The following is a 19,122-nucleotide window of genomic DNA, read 5'->3' as shown; positions in this document are numbered from 1 at the left end:
AGTGTTTTGCTGCATGTTTATTTACTCTTACCTTCTTCTTCCTCCTCAGTCTTCAAAGCCTCTCTAGAGTACATGGCTCGCCTCAAATTTTTTCTTTCCAGAACGGTCATATTCTCATCTACTGTCTCCTGGAACACAAAATAATGAATAACAGGGTATTCTGATTAGCATATTTGGCTAGTTAAGCAGCATAAATCAAATGTCACTTTCTTTATATAATTATATTATGTGATTAGTTTCCAATTCTTTCCCTGAGTATTTGGGTTTCTAAAAAGGTACACTGAATAATCGTGACTTTGAGATGACCTGTTCTGCAGGAACATCCTTACATCCTCCTGCACATGTTGAAAAATCTGAGTCTAAAATGAAGGGGTCACCTGAGAACATCTGCAGGTAGTTTAGGACCAAATACTATAAGATATGTAATGTAGAAGATGATCAGGAAGGGGCCCAACACAGTTCCTTGAGGTATTTCAGTGTTGTTCAAATTCCTGTTGCTTAAATTTATTTTTGAACACAAAAATACAGTTCAACGACCTGACTGGCAGCTGTGTAGGCCACTAGATGGCATATTAGACACTTGTTTGGAGACTTGAGTTTATTACAGTCAATGTTTTGTCTATTTAAGTCCCTATTTAAATGCTTTCTCTTCTCAGTGTATCCACTGTGTCCTGTCTTCTTGATTGCCAAGCTTATATTTTTTTCAGCATAAACAGAGATTAGTTTTCCAATCTCTCAAACAATGCAAACAAATGTCAACAAAAAGGTCAAGTGAGTATTTGGCATTGCAAAGCAAAACAAATGAACTTGCCCTTTAAATCAATTTCTCTAGTATCTCATTAATTTTCTGCAGACTACCTTCTCAAATTCTTTATCTTGTCTGTGCATCAGAGTCTTCCACTGCTCGAACAGCTCAGGCTGAGAATTTTGGATGTCCTTTAATGTCCCTTCTGTCTGTATGCTGCCATCCTTCATTGCAATGATCTACAGATGAAACATCATTCAATTATTACTTAATTTGCCACATAAAAGAAGGTGGACATTTTTAATGCCCCATGAGAAGTAAAGCCAATATTTTACAGCAAGCCTGTCCCTTTCTATCTGTCAGCTTAAAGTGGCTGTGTCTAAATGACAGGGGATTAAAAAGAAACTCTTTTCTGACCACTGGTGATTTACAGTATTAAGTGCCAGAAGAAGGAAGACTTTAACAAGGCAATTCATCACCCCGAGCCAGTGTGAGAGAGACTGGGGCTTCATTTGTTTCTAATAAGGCTGATGACAACAACAAATCAACTTGAGAATTGTAATACGTTTCATGAGTTTCATGAAAATGCTTTCTCTGGTTAGATATGTTGGGTCAAAGCATTTGGAACTATGCATATTTATTTTTTAATTAACTAAAGAAATGGTTGCAGGCAAATTACATCTAGGAAATAAACATATCCACAATAAACATTGTCTTTTTTTCCAGTAAACATATTTAAACCAGACTCAGATTTACTGAGTACAATATAAATATGTTTTCAGATGTTTACATATATTGAGGTAATGAAAATAAGCTTAATTCTCACATTCTGATCTCAATTGTATCCACTTCTAATGTAGATTCCAAGGTACTTTTTATTTTTTATTTTGAATAAAGGAATATCCCAGGTTATTTACATAGTAATCACAATCGACCACACTTGTGGCATGCTGGTGAGCACAAAGTATTCCAGAAAGTTTTTTTTTTTTGTGTGTGTGGTTATCAACATATGCAACAAAAGTTTAACTTGTACTGAACCTGCAATATTCTTTTAAAAGTAAACTCTCTGCAAGTCAAACACAATGCTTCCATTCTGGAAGTGAGAAAATGTATAAAAAAAAAACAATCACATTCCTTTAACTGAAAGTAACATATTTAGTTACTTTTATTAGAAGTAATGCAAAAATGTAATGTCTCAGTTCTCATATCTAAGTACCGTTTCCTGCTACTGAGCTTAAAATGTAGGTGTTTGATGCAGTGTAATAAGTGTTTCCTGAGAGACAAAATCAGGTTAGGTAGAAGAAGAGAATGATTTGCTGATTCTAAACCAGCAGTGGCCTTATTCAGGTTGAATGGCTTTGGTCTGGTCTGCAGTTTGATTTCTCTCATTGCAAACAGTCTCCAAATGGGGATTTAATTAGATTTTTCTCTGTGGACCAGATGGTCTATTTTCCTCAATGTGATTTATAATGAATTGTGTTAGTAGGATGTGCAGGTGAAAACGTGACAAACAACATTAATTCATCCTTTGCAACAGGCTTGTATTGGGCTATAAATAAAATACATTTCTACAGAAATCATTTCTAAGGGCTCCTCAGAAATGATTTCTATAGGTTCTGCGGGTAGTTGACAGGTGATGAATGAAGGTGAATAATTAATAAGTATAGCTCAGCCTTTGTGAGATCTGACTTTTAAATTAGGCTTCTACATCTCAGAGCTCACCTATTCAATAATTCCTTTGCCGTTCTGCCTAAGAGCAGTTTTAAACCTGATCTACTTATCAAAACTGGTTTAATGACTTTCTATAGGGGAGAACTTTAAGTGTATTTGCATATGAAGTACCCAATCTGCGTGTGGGAGATACTGCAGTTTGTGTGTCACAAGCACCACCGTCCTCTTCTCCTCCCTCAACAGTTTAAGAACACCCTCCTGCATCAGGTGATCACTCAGGTGAATGTCCAGCGCTGAGAACGGATCATCCTACGATAACAGAAAAAATTAATTGAAGTCTCACTTCGCTGATTTGTGTGCATAGCCATATCTGGACCTACCAGGAACACCACACTGGTGGTTTGATAAAGAGCTCGAGCGACACCGATTCGCTGCCTCTGGCCTCCGGAAAGAATAATGCCCTGGAAAGAGCAAAGAATAGGAAGAGGAAAGTTACCGGCAGGGCTTTATTGAGAAAATACCTCATTAGGAAGGTGGCAGGGGGTAGAAGTTGTTATGGTAACTGTACCACACATATGGCATGTGGATTAATCATGTTGACTGGGCTGAAACTCTTTATATGAGGTGGAAGGCTGCTTTTAGGAACAACCTGAAAGCCATTTACGACATCAGGCTGCCTTAAATGTGACCTGAACTAAAAACCTGAATGAATGAGAGTAAACAAAAGAGACGGTTTCCTGTTAAAGGCTGCCTGGATACTAAAATATGAGGAAATATGTATGTTTATCAGTGGAATTCAATATGACCCGTCATAACTGAAACTTTGTCATTTGCAGTACTAAAGCCATTCCAGATGGCTGGTAATGAAATGCGTCACAAAAGTCACATGGGCGGCACACTGACCCGCTCTCCGATCTCCGTCTGGTCCCCCTGGGGCAGGATGTCAATGTCCGGCTGGAGAGAACATGCTTCAATTACCGCTCTGTACCTGGAAACAACAAAAGGTATGAGACTGAAGCACAGCTGGCTAGACACTTAACACTATGTGGTAATCTAGCTTTATTACTTTTTGAAATATTGATGTTAGTGCTGCCAATCGATTAAATAAAACAACTAATTAATCACAATTTTTTTTTCTGAAAATTAATCCCATCTATCATTAAAGTGTTTAAACATACTTTTATATTGCAATAAATTCACATTCAAATGAATGTAGAAACAACAAAGACAGTATATTTTTAAATATTTGTTTAATGGCATCTTTTTATGACTGAAGGCGAGTATCACTGATACCAATACTACTGATGTCTCTAGGAATTTTTTTTCCCCCTAATATTTAACCATTGACTATAACCATTCAACATTACAGTATAATTGAGAGCTATCAATTTTAACATTTATTAGACTTAAAAAAAAATAGCAACTTCTAATTTAAGTGAACTTAAAACATCTTCACATAAACCCATTATAATAAATGTCATATTTAGCTACCTGTGCCCTTCAGCAAGTAGGAAATATACAGAAACTGAATAAAGTTATCAAACATTAAATTCTAAATTAAATCTAGATGAATCCTTAAAGCTACAAAAGTTATTGATTTCCTCTTTTTTCTTTTGTTTTTTGATTAACATCACATCAGCTGGGTTATTAGGTTATTTTGGCTGCTTTAAGAGCTGCTGCTGCTGAACATTAAGCAGATCTGACACGCATCATATTTTCTCATAACTCTTTACCTTTTCTGACCCACTTCAGGTCTTAAAGGGGTCATATGATGCGATTTCAAGTTTTCCTTTCTCTTTGGAGTATTAAGTTGTATTTACAACACTGTTCCAGAACAGTTCAACCCAAATATTCAGATGTGTGCAGCACATTTTACGGAGGACGAGGACTGTTTCCTGGGAGAGTAGCCTACAATGCCGTTGTTCCGGTGAATTCAGTTCCCCTGTTTCCCCTTCGGCACGTATGCTGACCACAGTCTATGATGCTGACAAATAGGCGCGATGCAATGCAATGCGTAAAAAGACAGTATAAGTCATTATAAACAGTAATTATGTCCCCACTGGATGCAATAAATGCCCCGTTTATAATGGGTTTTTATTGGTTTTGTCTCGTCGCGCCGGGACACGGCCTCACAGTATGGTAAGGGGCGTAACATTTCCGTCACACGCTTGAGGAATTTGGCCAATCACAACGCACTGGATAGCTGGCCAATCAGAACACACCTCGCTTTTCAGAACGATGAGCTTTGTAATAATCGACGTGTTTTAGAAAGGCGGGGCATAGAGGAGAAACAATAATGTACAGTATTTGGAAAATAATGTGTTTTTGGAACCTTAAACCGCATAAACACATTTCATTACACCAAATACACAAAATAATGTTCTTTTTAGTAACATCATATGACCCCTTTAAAGTCTCTACTAATGAGCTGACGAGTTGAATCGGGTGTGTTAGATGAGGGTGACAGTGCTGGCGCTCCAGGACAGTTTCGAAAACCACTGCATTTCAGAGACATGTTCTTAAATGTGACTCATATAACAAATGCTTACATGCATGAACAGTTTTAAGGCAACTTTAATTGCCTTTTTGGTAACTTCATGACTTAAGACATGATGAGATAACTACAACATTGCATGCTCGTAGTTTCTTTTGTGCTTTAATATGAAATGATACAGGCTACAGCGCACGCCGCCACATTTGTGCGTGCAATTGAACAGCACATGCTACAAGCACAGTATAACAGCGGACAGGACAGGAAAATTTGTTTTTACTGACATATGGCCTGACAACATCTCATCTGACCATAGTTCACTGTTGTTCTACTGAAGCTCTCTCGTCACCTGTAGCTTTTCCACGCTCGTTTGACTAGACGAAGTTGGAGTGCGCATCTGAAAAGTCTCCCTTTGATGTGGTCGTAAAGACGTTCTGCGTCTAAATAAACGCAACTCGTCAAGAAAACAAAAGAGACAGAAGCAGCAGTTGTGAGTGGGGTGGCAAACCTTGCTCTGCCCCTGCGTTACTTGTGTTAAATATTTCTAACGCATTAAACTATAAAAATCACATGCATTAATGTGTTAATTTTGACAGCACTAATTGATGTTCAATAAAATCGGTGGTTGATAATGAATGAATGATTCTCTGCATGGACTCAGTCACTGATATAATAACGTTTTAAAGCATTAACGCTTTCAATCAATATAAAAATTACAGACAAACATTCACAAAGCCACTGAAAGTAAGCCATTTGAGAAAGAGGCCATAGTCCAAAAATGTTAATTTCCCATCCAAATTCCACTCAGATCATTTGTTGACACTATCACAGTTTTAAGAAATGTGTCTGTCAACAATAATGTGAAAATATACACGACACAATCACAGCCAATCAGACCATTTGTGATGTTTAACATACAGCGATACTAAATGGGACCACTGACCAATGAGATTTCTTTGTGGGCGGATCTACCCAATAGAGTGCATTAGTGCCCGCCCTCTTTTTCAGCAGCATTGGTTCTGGAAGTATTTTTTCCATTCATTTCTCCCATAGGGATTAAAAAAAAAAAAAAAAAATCTTTGTTAAAGTTTTATAAGCCATGAACCAAGCCAAGCAGCTACGAGGTGAATCATAACATTACAAATTTTGATTTGCAGCAAAAAAGTATTTGAAAATTAGACAAAAATACAGAAGTAGAAGACTGTGTACATCACAGGTTTAATGAGGGAAAGAACTACAATCCCATGAACCACTGCAAATGACATTAATCAACATTATAAGCGTCTCTAAGCAAATAAATAGCGTCCTTTTAGATTTTTTCCCACAATTCATGTACTTTGAGTACAGACACTGCTGACACATGCCAACTGCTGAGGCAGCTGTAAAACAGATTATGAGAAGCGGCGACTCACAGAGAGACACTTACTGATGGCCACATATGTCTAATGACTGTCACTGAAATTTAAAGAGGCGATAATGATTGAATGTCAGATGGGGATAGAGGACGCTTTAGTATTGACAAATGAACACACACAAAAAAGAGTAAACACTTGACTTTTGTACATCACTAGGGCGACTGGGTGCTAGACACAGGTTAATGTGTACAGAAGGCCCATTAGAGACAAACACTGGACCTAGATGCCATTTGGTGGCATTTTATTTCATTATTTATTCATCTATTTTAATATAAATGTGTGGGCAACAAATCCATGGAGTGAGCAATCAATGATAAATATATCTACAGAAGGTAAATTAAGGTCAGTTACCTTTGCTTTATTAAGGGCATCTCAAAAGTGATGTTCTCCGCTAGCGTGGTGTTTAGGAGCCAGGGCTTCTGGGAAGCGTATGCCACAGCACCTCTTTTCCTGTCAGAGGGGTTGCCATAACATCAGTGACCTCCTTCACAACACCATGTTGCTCTTAAATATAAAAGAAAGGCTTGTTCAAGCTTTTTTTTTTTAATCTGACCTACACTGAAAATTATTTTTTACAGGAACAGTACACAAAAAATTATAATTATGTCACCGTTTGCTTACCCTCATGTCATTCTGAATCTGAATGTTGTTGTTTATAAACTCATGATCTTAAGATTTCAAGTCAAATCCAACCTGCGCCGTTTTTAATTTGAGAGTTAAAACGGAGGGGAAGATATTTTTAGTAAATAACATTTTAAGTACATCTTAGTAAATAACGTCTTAAGTGTTTCTTACAGAAAGCTTAAATATATGCACGAGTCATCACTTTTATGTGACTTAAGTCTTTTTTTCCCTTATTGGAGCAGATGTGGTCACTATGAACTGTTGTGGTGATTACAGTGTTATTTCAGTATTATTTATATATTATTATAGCATTATTTAAAAAAAAATTAATTAGCTTTTACTTTTATATTTTTGGTTTTAATTTTAGTTTAAGGAATTTTGTCATGTTGATTGTCTATTGTTACGTATTGTTGTTATGTATATATATATATATATATATATATATAAGTAAAACTTGATAATGTATAAAACTTACATATGGCTATATATATATATATTTATATATAACTTGATCTTCCAGTCAATATACAGCAATACTATACGGTCTGTTGACCGATGAGATTTCTTCGTGGGTGGGGTTACACAATAGACCGGCAAAATCATTGCAATCACAGTTAGTTAGGACAAAACTTAGAATAAGATGATAATAGTCCAAAATACGCTGGTATGCAAAAAGTAGCCAATCAAATCAGATATTATTTGCATATAAAAGTCTTAAAGGCACAGTAGCACAGTATTTTATGTCATGTCTATTTTAATTAAGCTTTATTTTCATTTAAGTTTTAATTGTAGTTAATGATAAATACATTGTATACTTGGAATGTTTAGCATTATCATGTTTACAATTTCTCCTTTAAATTCTAAAAAAAGTTTAAAAACCATACAGCTTTGGAAAGACATGAATGAGGGTGACACATGAATGACAAAATAATCATTTTTAGTGTACTGTTTCTTTAAAGTTTATTGTGTGCTCTAACAAAGAGTATCTGATGTCAGACAGTGTCACTGTCTTATGGTATGAATGAACCTTTCTGATTAGTATTAAGAAACTGCTTTAAAAACAGCTCTATTTGAACTAGTGAATCAGGTTTTGTGCGGTGTTTGTGTGTGTGTGTGAGTGAGTGATACACACCTGATATCCCCGTCTGCAGCTGCATCTGTGGGGCTGAAGGCACAAATACATAACACTTTAAAAGACTCGCCTAAAGCATCATAAAAAGACATGTACACACACAAGCGTGACCTCTGCAGTACATTTCTCTTAGCACATTAGACCTGAAGCACTGCTGCTGATGCCATGTAATAGGAGACCGGGGAAGTGCTGTGTAATCATGTATGGCTGAATCGCAATGCAGTGTAGCTGAACCACTGAAGCTTTATATAGGGATGAGTACAGTAAGAAAGAGCCTTAATGGATTTGTCTATTGAGCATTTGGACATATAATGGCATGTTGTCCTTGATAAAATGTACAAGCCAGGAAAAGATCAGGTTTTAGAGTATTGATTAAAACTATGGGAGAGTTGAATAATTATATCTGAAAACGATTTAAGGCTGTGTTTGGAATGGCATACTAGCATACTATTTCTGTAGTACACATACTGTGCATTGTATGTGAACACAAACTTTGCCAAACTGTGCAGGATATATAACAAAATACACTGCATGTAATACTGTATCCCACAATGCAATGTGCTCGACCTTCTTTTTCAAGTGTGACAAATACATGTAAACCAAGATCAACTATATTTTTTCTCTTCATTTGATTGGGCTTACCAAAGTAAATTGTTTACACAAAACCTAATTAAATATTTAGTTCTGACATGAAAAAAAAAAAAAAAAAAAAGTGTCATTTAATTTCACGTGCGAATCAACATCATGAATCACTTTTGAATTTGTAACACTGATATTGTTTCTCACTTTTACATTGTCTTGTTAATTTTAATTTATAAGAATTTTGTTCATCTTTTACAATTATTTAGCAGTAAACGTTTCAACCTTTTTTAGCATTTCAATGCTTGTTCACAGGTGAATCAAAATCATGAATCAAGGTTCAATCAATGTTGAATCAACGGCGATACTGCAATGTTGTTTCAATGTTAACTTATACGTATTTTGATAACTTTTTTATAACCATTTAGCATTTAATGTTGTTTCAACATTTTGTAATGTTTCAACATTTATTCACAAGTGGAATCAACGTCAATTATGTTTCAATTTCACAACTTTGCGTGACATGACATTACGTTTTAAAAACATTTTATGACTTAATTTCAATGCTGATTTATAAGTATTTTGTTAACATTTTTTTCAGCATTGAAGGCCAATCACATGCTAGCTAGGAACTGTCACTCACTCAATTAAATGCATGTTTGAGGTCATGTGACAGTTTAAAATGCTTCCTATTGCACAATGCATACGGTTTCAAATACATATTTAAACAGTAAATATATATTGTATACTGCACAGTATTCAGTATGCATCCTGCTAGTATTCCATTCCAAACATAACCATTTTCTATTTCAGCTGTGAGAAGAATGGATTGTGATTGCTTGTTGAGCTTTATTGGAAAAATTGTAATTTGGAATTGTTTATTGGAAAAGTGTAATCTCTTTACTACAGCATCCTTTATATGTGATGGGTCACATATAAAGGATGGTGTAGTAAAGAGATTACACTTTTTTTTTTTTTTAAGATAACAGGCAGCATTTTTTGATGTATCCAAATAGCTTTTTGAAATGTCTCTTGTCCGGTAATAACACACCTTGGTTTTGTAACGTATGACATAGTGATTGCAGCTAACAGTAATAAAAGACGTCTATTCTTGGCTGCCATTCCAGCTCAAGTGCCAAGAACAGGACAGACACCTGCACACACTCACACACTGTGTGACAGCGCGTGCTGTTTGATTGATGACCGAGGGAACGGTAGTGCATTTTAGCACCAGCATCAACTGTTGACTTGATAGTAAAACGCTTTTTAGTAGTCCTCCAAAGAGCTAATACTTGAGCTGTTCCCTACAGAGTTTATGTATTTAACAGACAAACCAAATGAGTTCACCCATTATAGCAGATAAGAAAGCCTTTAAAATTGCAGTGGTCTCTGTTGGAGCCATGGTTTAGCAGCTATGCTAACGTGTTATGCACATACAAAGCGACACAAATCCAGCTGGTGTCATTTCCCGGTCTGGTTTTTTTTCATAATTTCCTGCCATATAATAAAGTGGCCAAAATAACAATTGTCTCAAAACCTAGCAAGCAGCCTGACTAGCCACAATTTCCCCAAAATTAGGCATTGCAAGATGTAGTATATTTTTTTCAACAATTTGAGATAAGCTCGGCATGCCCAGTGTTGGGGAAAGTTACTTTTAAAAGTAATGCATTGCAATATTGCGTTACTCCCTAAAAAAGTAACTGTGTAACTTAGTTACTATAGAAAGTAATGCGTTACTTTTGCATTACTTTTTCTCATCTGGGCTGGGCTTGCTTGTTTGTTTCTAATATAAAAAGTTCTGTTTTTGGCAAACATAAAAGCCCTTTCACACCAAAAGTGAAATTAATTAGCTTCAGGCAGAAAGAAACGTAAATTCACATCTGTACAGTAGAGGGCGCAGCTCAAACAAACCTTTCAGCTGTGCTGCCATTCTGGATTGCATGAAGAATAGGACGCAGGACTACAAACACTAATGTTATGTTTATATGAAGTCATTTTTGTTTATTAGTATTATTGACTTCGATCATCGAAGGCTAGCAGTAAAGACATTGGTTAATAAAATTGGATTAAATACATAAAGGATATTTGTGTTATTGCAGGTTTGCGTAATATTCTGAGTTTGCATTTCATTGTTTTTATTCATTCTGAGGAATACTGAATCTGTTTTTGTGCAGGTGAGATGAGTAAATGCATGTTCACATTTAGTCTAGAACTACAGTAACATCATGTTCATACAGCGCCTCTGAACTCACTCCTGATTTCTCTCAACATGGGGACAGGAGAGCTGTCCGTCGATAAATGAGAAAACAATAAATGTGTACTTCTGGAGTCCCTAAGGGCACATAATTCAAACAATATGCAAATGTAAAGTTTCCCCCCAAAAATATGCATTTGCCCACTACCATTTTTTTCTCTCGCAAAGGTTTTGCATTCCCCATAGAACTTTTCATTCGCTGACAAAAATTTGCGTTCTCTCTCAAAAAGGTGTTCTCTCGCCAGGCCCGGTTTCAGAATCAAATCACTGAGGGTGCTTCTTAAATTAGTGAGGGTGCTTTAATATATATATATATATATATATATATATATTAGTAGCGTCCGTCCGTTGCTATGGCGCAAAGAGCGCTCCGTATAATCACTAAAAGCGGTCACTCATCTTAGTTCATCGCGATCCCACAAAGATACATTATAATCAATGAAGTTCTCTACGCTGCAAAACGAATCTCTTATTTACATTGCGTCTACACTTTGTTATAATGAGATGATTCGTGCTGAACACAATACCTGAACAAAAATCTCCAGTGATTTCAGCGAGTGGATTCAAACATAAATGCCTCTGATTCAAGAAATCAACAGATATGCCCGTGATTGGCTACATTGCTCAACGCTGCAAAAACACGTTGAAATAGAAACCGATCTCCAGAGCGCAAACCATAGCACACTGGCAAACGCCAAATCTGCAATGAAGTGCCATTAATACAGCTTTAAGCGAGGGTGCTATTGATTTAGTTTGAGGGTGCTTAGCACCCTCTAGCACCCCCGTAGAACCGGGCCTGTCTCTTGCAAAGGTTTTGTTCCCTTAAGAAACTCAGAAACTCACTCGCAAAAAAACGTTGCATTCACCCACAAAAATTTGTTCTCATGCAAATGTTTTGCATTCCCCAAAGACCTTTGAAATCGCTCAAAAAAATTAGCATTCTCTCATAAAGGTTTTGTGTTTCCTGATAGACTTTGTTCGCTCACAAAACGTTATCTTCTAAAAGTGCTGCGTTCCACAGAGAAACATTGCGTTTGCTCATAAAATGCACTGAAAAATTGTTTTGTTTTATTTTTTTCCCCATCACCTTGTTCCTTTAAGGGCTCAATACATTTAAAAGGAATACAAAAAGCCTTTCGATGCTTATCAATACTGAATAAAATATATCCATAATAAATATCTGTTCAACGCAATGCATTCTGGTACTTCCATGAAGAATACGTGAAATGCTGCTTACGATTTGGGCCATAATGAGGTATCTTAGATGGTTGAATAATTTGCTGCCAACCATCTGAACAAGTTTGTGCAACTATGACTTAAAATGTTGTCTAGGTGAGCAGCCTAAGCAAAAATGTAAAAAAAATAAGTATGTCAAAAACTCCAGCAAAATATGTAAAGCTACAATAATGGTGGATATATTAAAAAGGTTATAGTGAATTGTAAAATCTATTTGTAGGTGTTGTTGTCATTATAAAGACCTCATAGAGTGGCTGAGAGGAAATACAGAGCCCAGAAGAACAAAGCTGAGGGATTAATGCCGACAAACACAGAGCAAAGCATCAGCACTGCACAGCATGACAGGACACGTCCACACACCCTCAGCGAGTACACAATAATTAACAGACTCTCTGCAGGACGTGCTAAATGTTTACGTCTGTTCTGCAGCTTTGCAAGACAAAAAGAACCAACCTTTCATTTCCTTCTGCATCCAGAGTGGGCAGTCTGCAAAATAATACACAGAAAATGAATAACTCAACAAGGAGGAGAAATTAAAGATATTTACGTGCATAAATTCTGATAAACTGTGCTGAGAAAACAAATAAACATAAATCAGAGCTAAAATCAGTAACAAGTACATTAAGTAATTTATTGTACTTAAATTAAATTTCTAAGAGATTCTGGTCAAGGATAAGTGTGGTGCTGTAATATTGCAAGGACTCAGAAAGGCAAGATACAATGGCGCACAAAGTAAATCTGTAAAGACTAAAGACTGTAAAGGCTAAACAAATCAAAACAGTTCTTGAAAAGTGAACAGGAATATAAATAAGAGATTTTCTGCTGCCTGGAGGCATTAGCTGCAGTCGTAGGTCTTATGCTCTGTCCTTTCAAACCTGGAAAAAGAACCAGGAAATACTGCGGCACATCTAAAGCCATAAGATACATTTCTTATTAATGCTTTTCAATGATGGCTTTATAGTTAAGCCACATAGGACTCCACATGTCAATTTAAGAGAGGCTGTTTTGGAGATGTTAAGTCTTACTGCAACATGCTTAGTCTTAACCATTTTCCATGTTGACCATTTTCACCTTCATTATCTCTTCGTAGTGTTTGTTTTAATGGGAATGTACTGTAAATCCACATGAAGGACAACCGTAGAAAGCAGATGACACATGCGGTTCCAGGAAGGTGATTTTTGGATACCATACTGAGAGATGTAATTAGCCACCGTGTGCCATTATAAAATGACTGACATTATTAAAACCATGACATGGCGGAGAGGTGCTAAGCTTAACAATATGCCATGGTTTAAGTGCCCAATAAGACAAATAAACCTCAAAGACAAATAATTTATAAAATACTGGTAATATAATTATTGTACAAATTTTAATAATACAGACAATTACGGAGTCTTGAATTATTTATGAAAAAATATGTAATTATTATATTAATAAAAATATATTAATAATAATTTATTTAAATTTAATTTTAAATACAATTAAAATTTAAATATAATTGCATTTAAATATAATGAAATGTATTTAATATATATTTACATTTCACATTAAACATTCAAATATAACCAATATATGAAATACTGTTTTAATATTACTTTTAATAATTATTATATTATCAAATGATATTTTATTATCACCAAGAACTGCAGCATCACAAATGTTAGGTTTTAAGCAAAGTAACAATTTCAGCAAATGTTGTGGTAGCAGTAAATGTTTACAGAAAACAACAAACATTTATTTACTATATTTACTAATTTATTTACTGCTTCTAAAATAGTGACAGCTAACTTCACTATGTTGTGTTGTAGATTTGTGTTTAGGACATTAAAGGGCATTGACATTTGAAGCTGTTAAAGTCATTTATCTGGGCAGATAAACAGTTGTCTGATAAATGACGTCGATACTCTTGCCACCTCGTTTGTAGAAACAAACTTAATACAGACAATTCTGAATGCATGTATTTTGGCTGTTATTTACAAAACAGTATTAGCCCGTTAAGTAAACTGTGTGTGATCCCTTTAAATAAAACATAATATCAGACAAAAAAACCCAGAAACGGTAAATGTTTACAAGCAACAACTGTCAGAGATCAAAGACTATTTAGCTTATCTATTACTTGCTGCAAATATCTTATTTACAATGTTTTGGACATGACATGTTGAGATCAGAAGCCGTCAGAGCCATTCATGTGGGCATTTCTCTGATACATGATTCAGATAAGAGAGAGGTTTTCTTGCCACGGCGCCTGATACTCTCTGATCATCAGCCAGAAACGTTGTATCCAACATGAACATACACACGTAAAAACCATTTCCTTTCCAATTAGTCAACACCCAAATAACACAGAAAATTTTGTTACTGGTAGTATAAACATTTGCTTTTCGAGACCGACATTTAGCCTGCTTGAGAACTACACAACTTTTCAAGGAGATATTTTGCACTGCAAGTCTTTGTAGTCTATTTTTAGGCATAAAAAAATGTTGCTTCACCCTCAGCTAACAATACTTTGCACACATAGCATGCAAGCTGTTTGAATACTGGAGATGGTTCTCATACACTGAATGGAGAGAAGACAAGTGCTCAAATAATTCACGTGGATAATTCATCTAATGTCATTCTGTAGGATCTAGGTGTTCTTTGGGGTCAGACATTTTATGCAATGTACGAAAACGCATAAGAAGGTGCTTGGTCAGCGCATTTGTGGTTGCAGTAACAAACTTCAGTACTCAAATGGCGCTAGAGTTACTTTCAAATGTCTGTGCCATTAAACTAGATGCATCATTATTCAGGTTTAACTCATTTAAAGAGCATTGGTCTCGGGTCTGAGAGGGTAATTCAATTCAGACAGCTCAAAAGGGTAACCTTTTCATTTCATTGACTGCTTCCAAACCATGCCTCTATCTTACAGATATGAACATCTCCTTTATATTTTAATCTAAAACACTTTAAGTGGACCCACATTGTCAGTCTAATCCCATTGTTATCGTAAGTAGCCCCTTTGATTTGGGCTCATTTGGTTGGTTGTTGCCAGGAGGGACTGGCACTTGAACAAACGCCCTTCTGTATCGTGCTTGACCCTGGACGTGTCTTTTAAACATCAAAACACAAGCCCCAAATCAACATTGTAATCACTAATAGTCTGCATGACAGCATGGGCTGATGAACAGGTGACTAATTTGTGAAGAGGACTTTAAATGATGGTGGACGGGAACATACCAGCTTCTGTTTGACCTCTGAAGGTCAGGAGTGTGACGTGTCGGCAGTGAGGGAAGGGTTTCTAGTGCTCAACAACATAGGCAACAAAGTGCTCCTGAAATGGCCCCGTTGCCCTTGATCTACTGACTTTTAAAGCATTATGGGATGCACTGACACATTATGTTTTAAATATTAAGCATTACACAATTATAGTAATAAAATCTAAATATTAGAAATAAAATAAGTTGAAGTTCTAAAATCACTGAAATTAAATACAAACAAATTAAAGCTACATAGAATAAAAAAACCTTAAACTTAAAACAAAGTAAAATTAAAATGAAAACTAAAAATATAAAAATAAAAATTAATTAAAAAATAATAATTATTGTAAGTGTGATACTTCTTAATTGTAGTTTTCAAGAAGGTGCTTTAATGAATTCAGCCCCAGATCTTTTTCCTGAATATTTTCAGTAAATGCTCTATTTTTTTTTGGCCTGCTGAGGAAGTCTTGAGCTCTGAAAAAGTTTGTTTTCGTAGTACATTGAACCCTGTTAAATAAATGTGATTCCTTGTGATGCCTGCAATAAATCCAGATTCCAAAATTCTGCTGTTTTCCCCCACAAAATCAATGTGGATTCTCTGTGGGTCAACCGATGGCTCACAAAACTGGGAATCAATACCAGTGGTAGTCCAATTTCTCCTTTACAGGGTCCTGCTGTGTTTTTCACAAGCCTGGAACTGAACAACCACATTACTTCAGATTTTCTTTATAATATTAACAGAAGCTGGTAACATGATAAGAAACTTTATATCACCTAGAGACTGAGCATAATAGCGTTATATAAGCTCACAAAACAGCCTCACTTAACTGACCCTTATGAGAATGTTTCTTTATATAATAGTGACTCTGAGAATTACCAGTTTAAACACCCACAGCATCATTAAAGCAATTTCAAGATCTTTATGAAAGGCATTACTCGTTACAATATCTTCTCTGCACACAGCACTTTTATTCAGAGAGCTCTCATGGACAAATGGGATTCAATTCTATCAACACACCAATCACTTCAACCAGGCCTGAACATGAAGTTAGGGTGACCACTTCTGCCATCGATGGGAGCGTTGCAATTAACAGCAAATTCCCATCTTTCATCCTTATAATTCTATCATGCAACACATATATTTGCGTTAAAGCCCTTTTTCTTAACAAAAAGTGTTTCAAAATTAGTTTTTTTGAAGTGTCAGCATAGTATTTACAGTTAAAGTTAAACGAAAACAAGATTTTGTCGACACATGCAACATTTTAGCGATAATTAGCATTTTTTTTCACAGAAAAATGGGAACTTGGCTGTTGTTTATGAAAGCCCGTTTCGACGAAAATGCATAAAAAATGCAACAAGGTAATTGTGATTTTTTTCTCGCAATTTTTACTTTTTCTAGGAACTGTGAGTTTATATCTTGCAATTTCGAGAAAGTCGAGAAAGTTTATAGAAAGTCAGAATTGCGAGATATAAACTCACAATTCTGAGAAAAAAGTCAGAATTGCAAGGAAAAAAAGTCAGAATAGTAAGATATAAACTTGCAATTCTGAGAAAAAAGACAGAATTGTTTTCTGTTTACATCTTACAATTCTGACGTTTTCTCGCAATTCTGGCTTTGTATCACGCAATTGTGAGTTAAGTCAGAACTGTGAGATATAAACTCGCAATTGTAAGAAAATTATCTGTATTTTTTCCTCAGAGTTGAAGTTTATAACTTGCAATTGCTAGTTTAGATCTCACAATTCTGAGAAAAAAAAAGTCAGAATTGCGAGAAAAAAGTCAAATTGCAAGATAGTTGTTAGCTAAATAATTGTCAAGGCTCATTCACACTAAGAACGATAAATATAATGATAACGATAACTATATCAGCATCCACACCAAAGGACGCGACCCAGATAGCACACGAACGTCTGCAAGATGTCTGTTAAAGATCTCCTCATCTGGAAAGCATCTGTTGTGTACAAATATCTGATAGACGTCTCTAAGATGTCAGTTTTACACACATGATAAATCATAAACATCTTAAAGACATCTTCTAAACGTCTATTTGACATCTGATAGGAAACATCCTATAGACGTATTGAAGATGAGAGAAAACAAAAAAAATACGTCTTGCAGATGTAAATGCAGATGTCAAACAGATGTCTCCATTACGTACGCGTGCCATCAGGGTAATGTTCAGTTTATTATAAGCAAACGCTGTTTTGTCGCCCGCCCCTTTAAATACTTGAGCTCTTTGAAGGCAGGTGGATTCTGATTGGCTGTCAATGTTTTTAATGTTCATCAGCTGGGAAAAAACAATCATTCTGAAAGTGATTCCAACAATATTGTTCCTCATGTCGTTACTGTTGTGGTGTGGACTTCACTACTCTCACAGAATTAGACTGATTATTATAATTTCCAATTATAGATATCGTCCTTGGTGTGAACAGGCCTTTAGTCTCCAACGCTATCAGTCGCTCCAGAAGTTATGCTGAACACAATGTTTCATGACCATCTAAAAAAATCTGCATTCTCACCTGTTCCATTTAACAGTGCCGGAGATCTTCTGCATCTCACCCAGTGCAGCCAACAACAGAGATGATTTCCCACAACCCACCTGGCCCACAATCATAGTTAACTGACCTGCAGAGAGAATCAATCAAGAAACAAGATAAATGGGGTTTCATGGAGCAACAAAACACAACTGTATGTTCAAATAATAGTTCACCCATATTGAAAATTCTTTGTTTTTCATCAAATAATTATTTAAATTTCAATCTTTTCTACAGGCAATATGAATATTTGGCTTTGGAATATATCGCACAAGTCATATGGGCTACTTTTATGATACTTCACGTCCTTTTGGAGCTTGACAGCATAAGCAACCATCAACGTTTTTCTTGTATGGAAAAGAGCAGCCTGCACATTCTTCAAAACATCTCCTATTGTGTTCCACGTAAAAGAGGAAGTCATATGGGTTTGTAACGTCATGAGATTTTTCATTTATGGGTAAACTATATGTTTTAAATTAGTAAAGATGGGATCAGGAAATACCACAAGCCATCCGCCAGTATCTGTAGATGTATTTTTGACAGGACTTACCAAAAGGAATCTTAATATTCACATTGGACAACGTTGGGGTTCCATCAGTCCAGCTGAAATATCCATTTGTGATCTGGAATGGACATAAAGGAGGCTGATAGTTATTCTTCACGCAGCTCAGTTTCCTGTTTACTGCCCGATTACAGAAATAACCCATATTAGTCTCACCTTGATGCAGATATCTTCATCCTCCACCGCCAGCGGCTCGTCCTCCTGCTCGCTCTGAAGGGCGAAGCTGTTCCAGTCGTCTCTGACGGGCCGCTTACGGTTCACCACCTTCAGAGGCTTTATCAGAGGTGAGAAAAACAACATCAGCGTGAACAGCCTCTTTAACAGTGCTAACCTCTCCATGCTGACCAGTATTGTGATATTATGAACATAAATAATGCATAGTCACAGTCATGAATAAAAATATCTGTCTTTTTAATCTGTCATAACAACATGGCGATTACTACGGCTGGATTACTGAGAGTATGGGAGCCTAAGTCTTGAGGCCTATTCATATCAAAAACAAAAATTTGAATTTTAATCAAAATAATTCATTTCTGTGGGCCTAATCAAACATGAAAATGTATCCACAGCTTATTATCTTTTATTTTTTCCTGGTGAGCAGCTAAACTGAAACAAATTTCAGACCAGAGGTCAGACCATAACA

The 19,122-nt window shown here is 35.9% G+C and overlaps 1 protein-coding gene across 1 annotated transcript in view; it reads right to left on the bottom strand.

Annotated features, from left to right (window-relative positions):
• Window positions 1-19,122, bottom strand: part of abcc8 (ATP-binding cassette, sub-family C (CFTR/MRP), member 8) — a 59,990-nt gene that overhangs the window by 17,175 nt on the left and 23,693 nt on the right. Inside the window, exons 14-24 of the mRNA XM_016469834.1 lie at window positions 18,636-18,752; window positions 18,468-18,540; window positions 17,903-18,008; window positions 12,601-12,633; window positions 8,079-8,111; window positions 6,674-6,772; window positions 3,320-3,404; window positions 2,797-2,877; window positions 2,588-2,725; window positions 859-984; window positions 32-128 (exon numbers count right to left, since the gene is read on the bottom strand). Coding sequence (XP_016325320.1) covers window positions 32-128; window positions 859-984; window positions 2,588-2,725; window positions 2,797-2,877; window positions 3,320-3,404; window positions 6,674-6,772; window positions 8,079-8,111; window positions 12,601-12,633; window positions 17,903-18,008; window positions 18,468-18,540; window positions 18,636-18,752 — 988 coding nt within the window. The remainder of the gene's footprint in view (window positions 1-31; window positions 129-858; window positions 985-2,587; window positions 2,726-2,796; window positions 2,878-3,319; window positions 3,405-6,673; window positions 6,773-8,078; window positions 8,112-12,600; window positions 12,634-17,902; window positions 18,009-18,467; window positions 18,541-18,635; window positions 18,753-19,122) is intronic.

Source organism: Sinocyclocheilus anshuiensis, unplaced genomic scaffold (assembly GCF_001515605.1).
Source record: "Sinocyclocheilus anshuiensis isolate Anshui unplaced genomic scaffold, SAMN03320099.WGS_v1.1 scaffold1270, whole genome shotgun sequence".
NCBI classification, from domain to species: Eukaryota; Metazoa; Chordata; class Actinopteri; order Cypriniformes; family Cyprinidae; genus Sinocyclocheilus; species Sinocyclocheilus anshuiensis.
The sequence above is the reverse complement of the archived record's forward strand: the minus strand, read 5'-3'. Positions and strand labels throughout refer to the sequence as shown.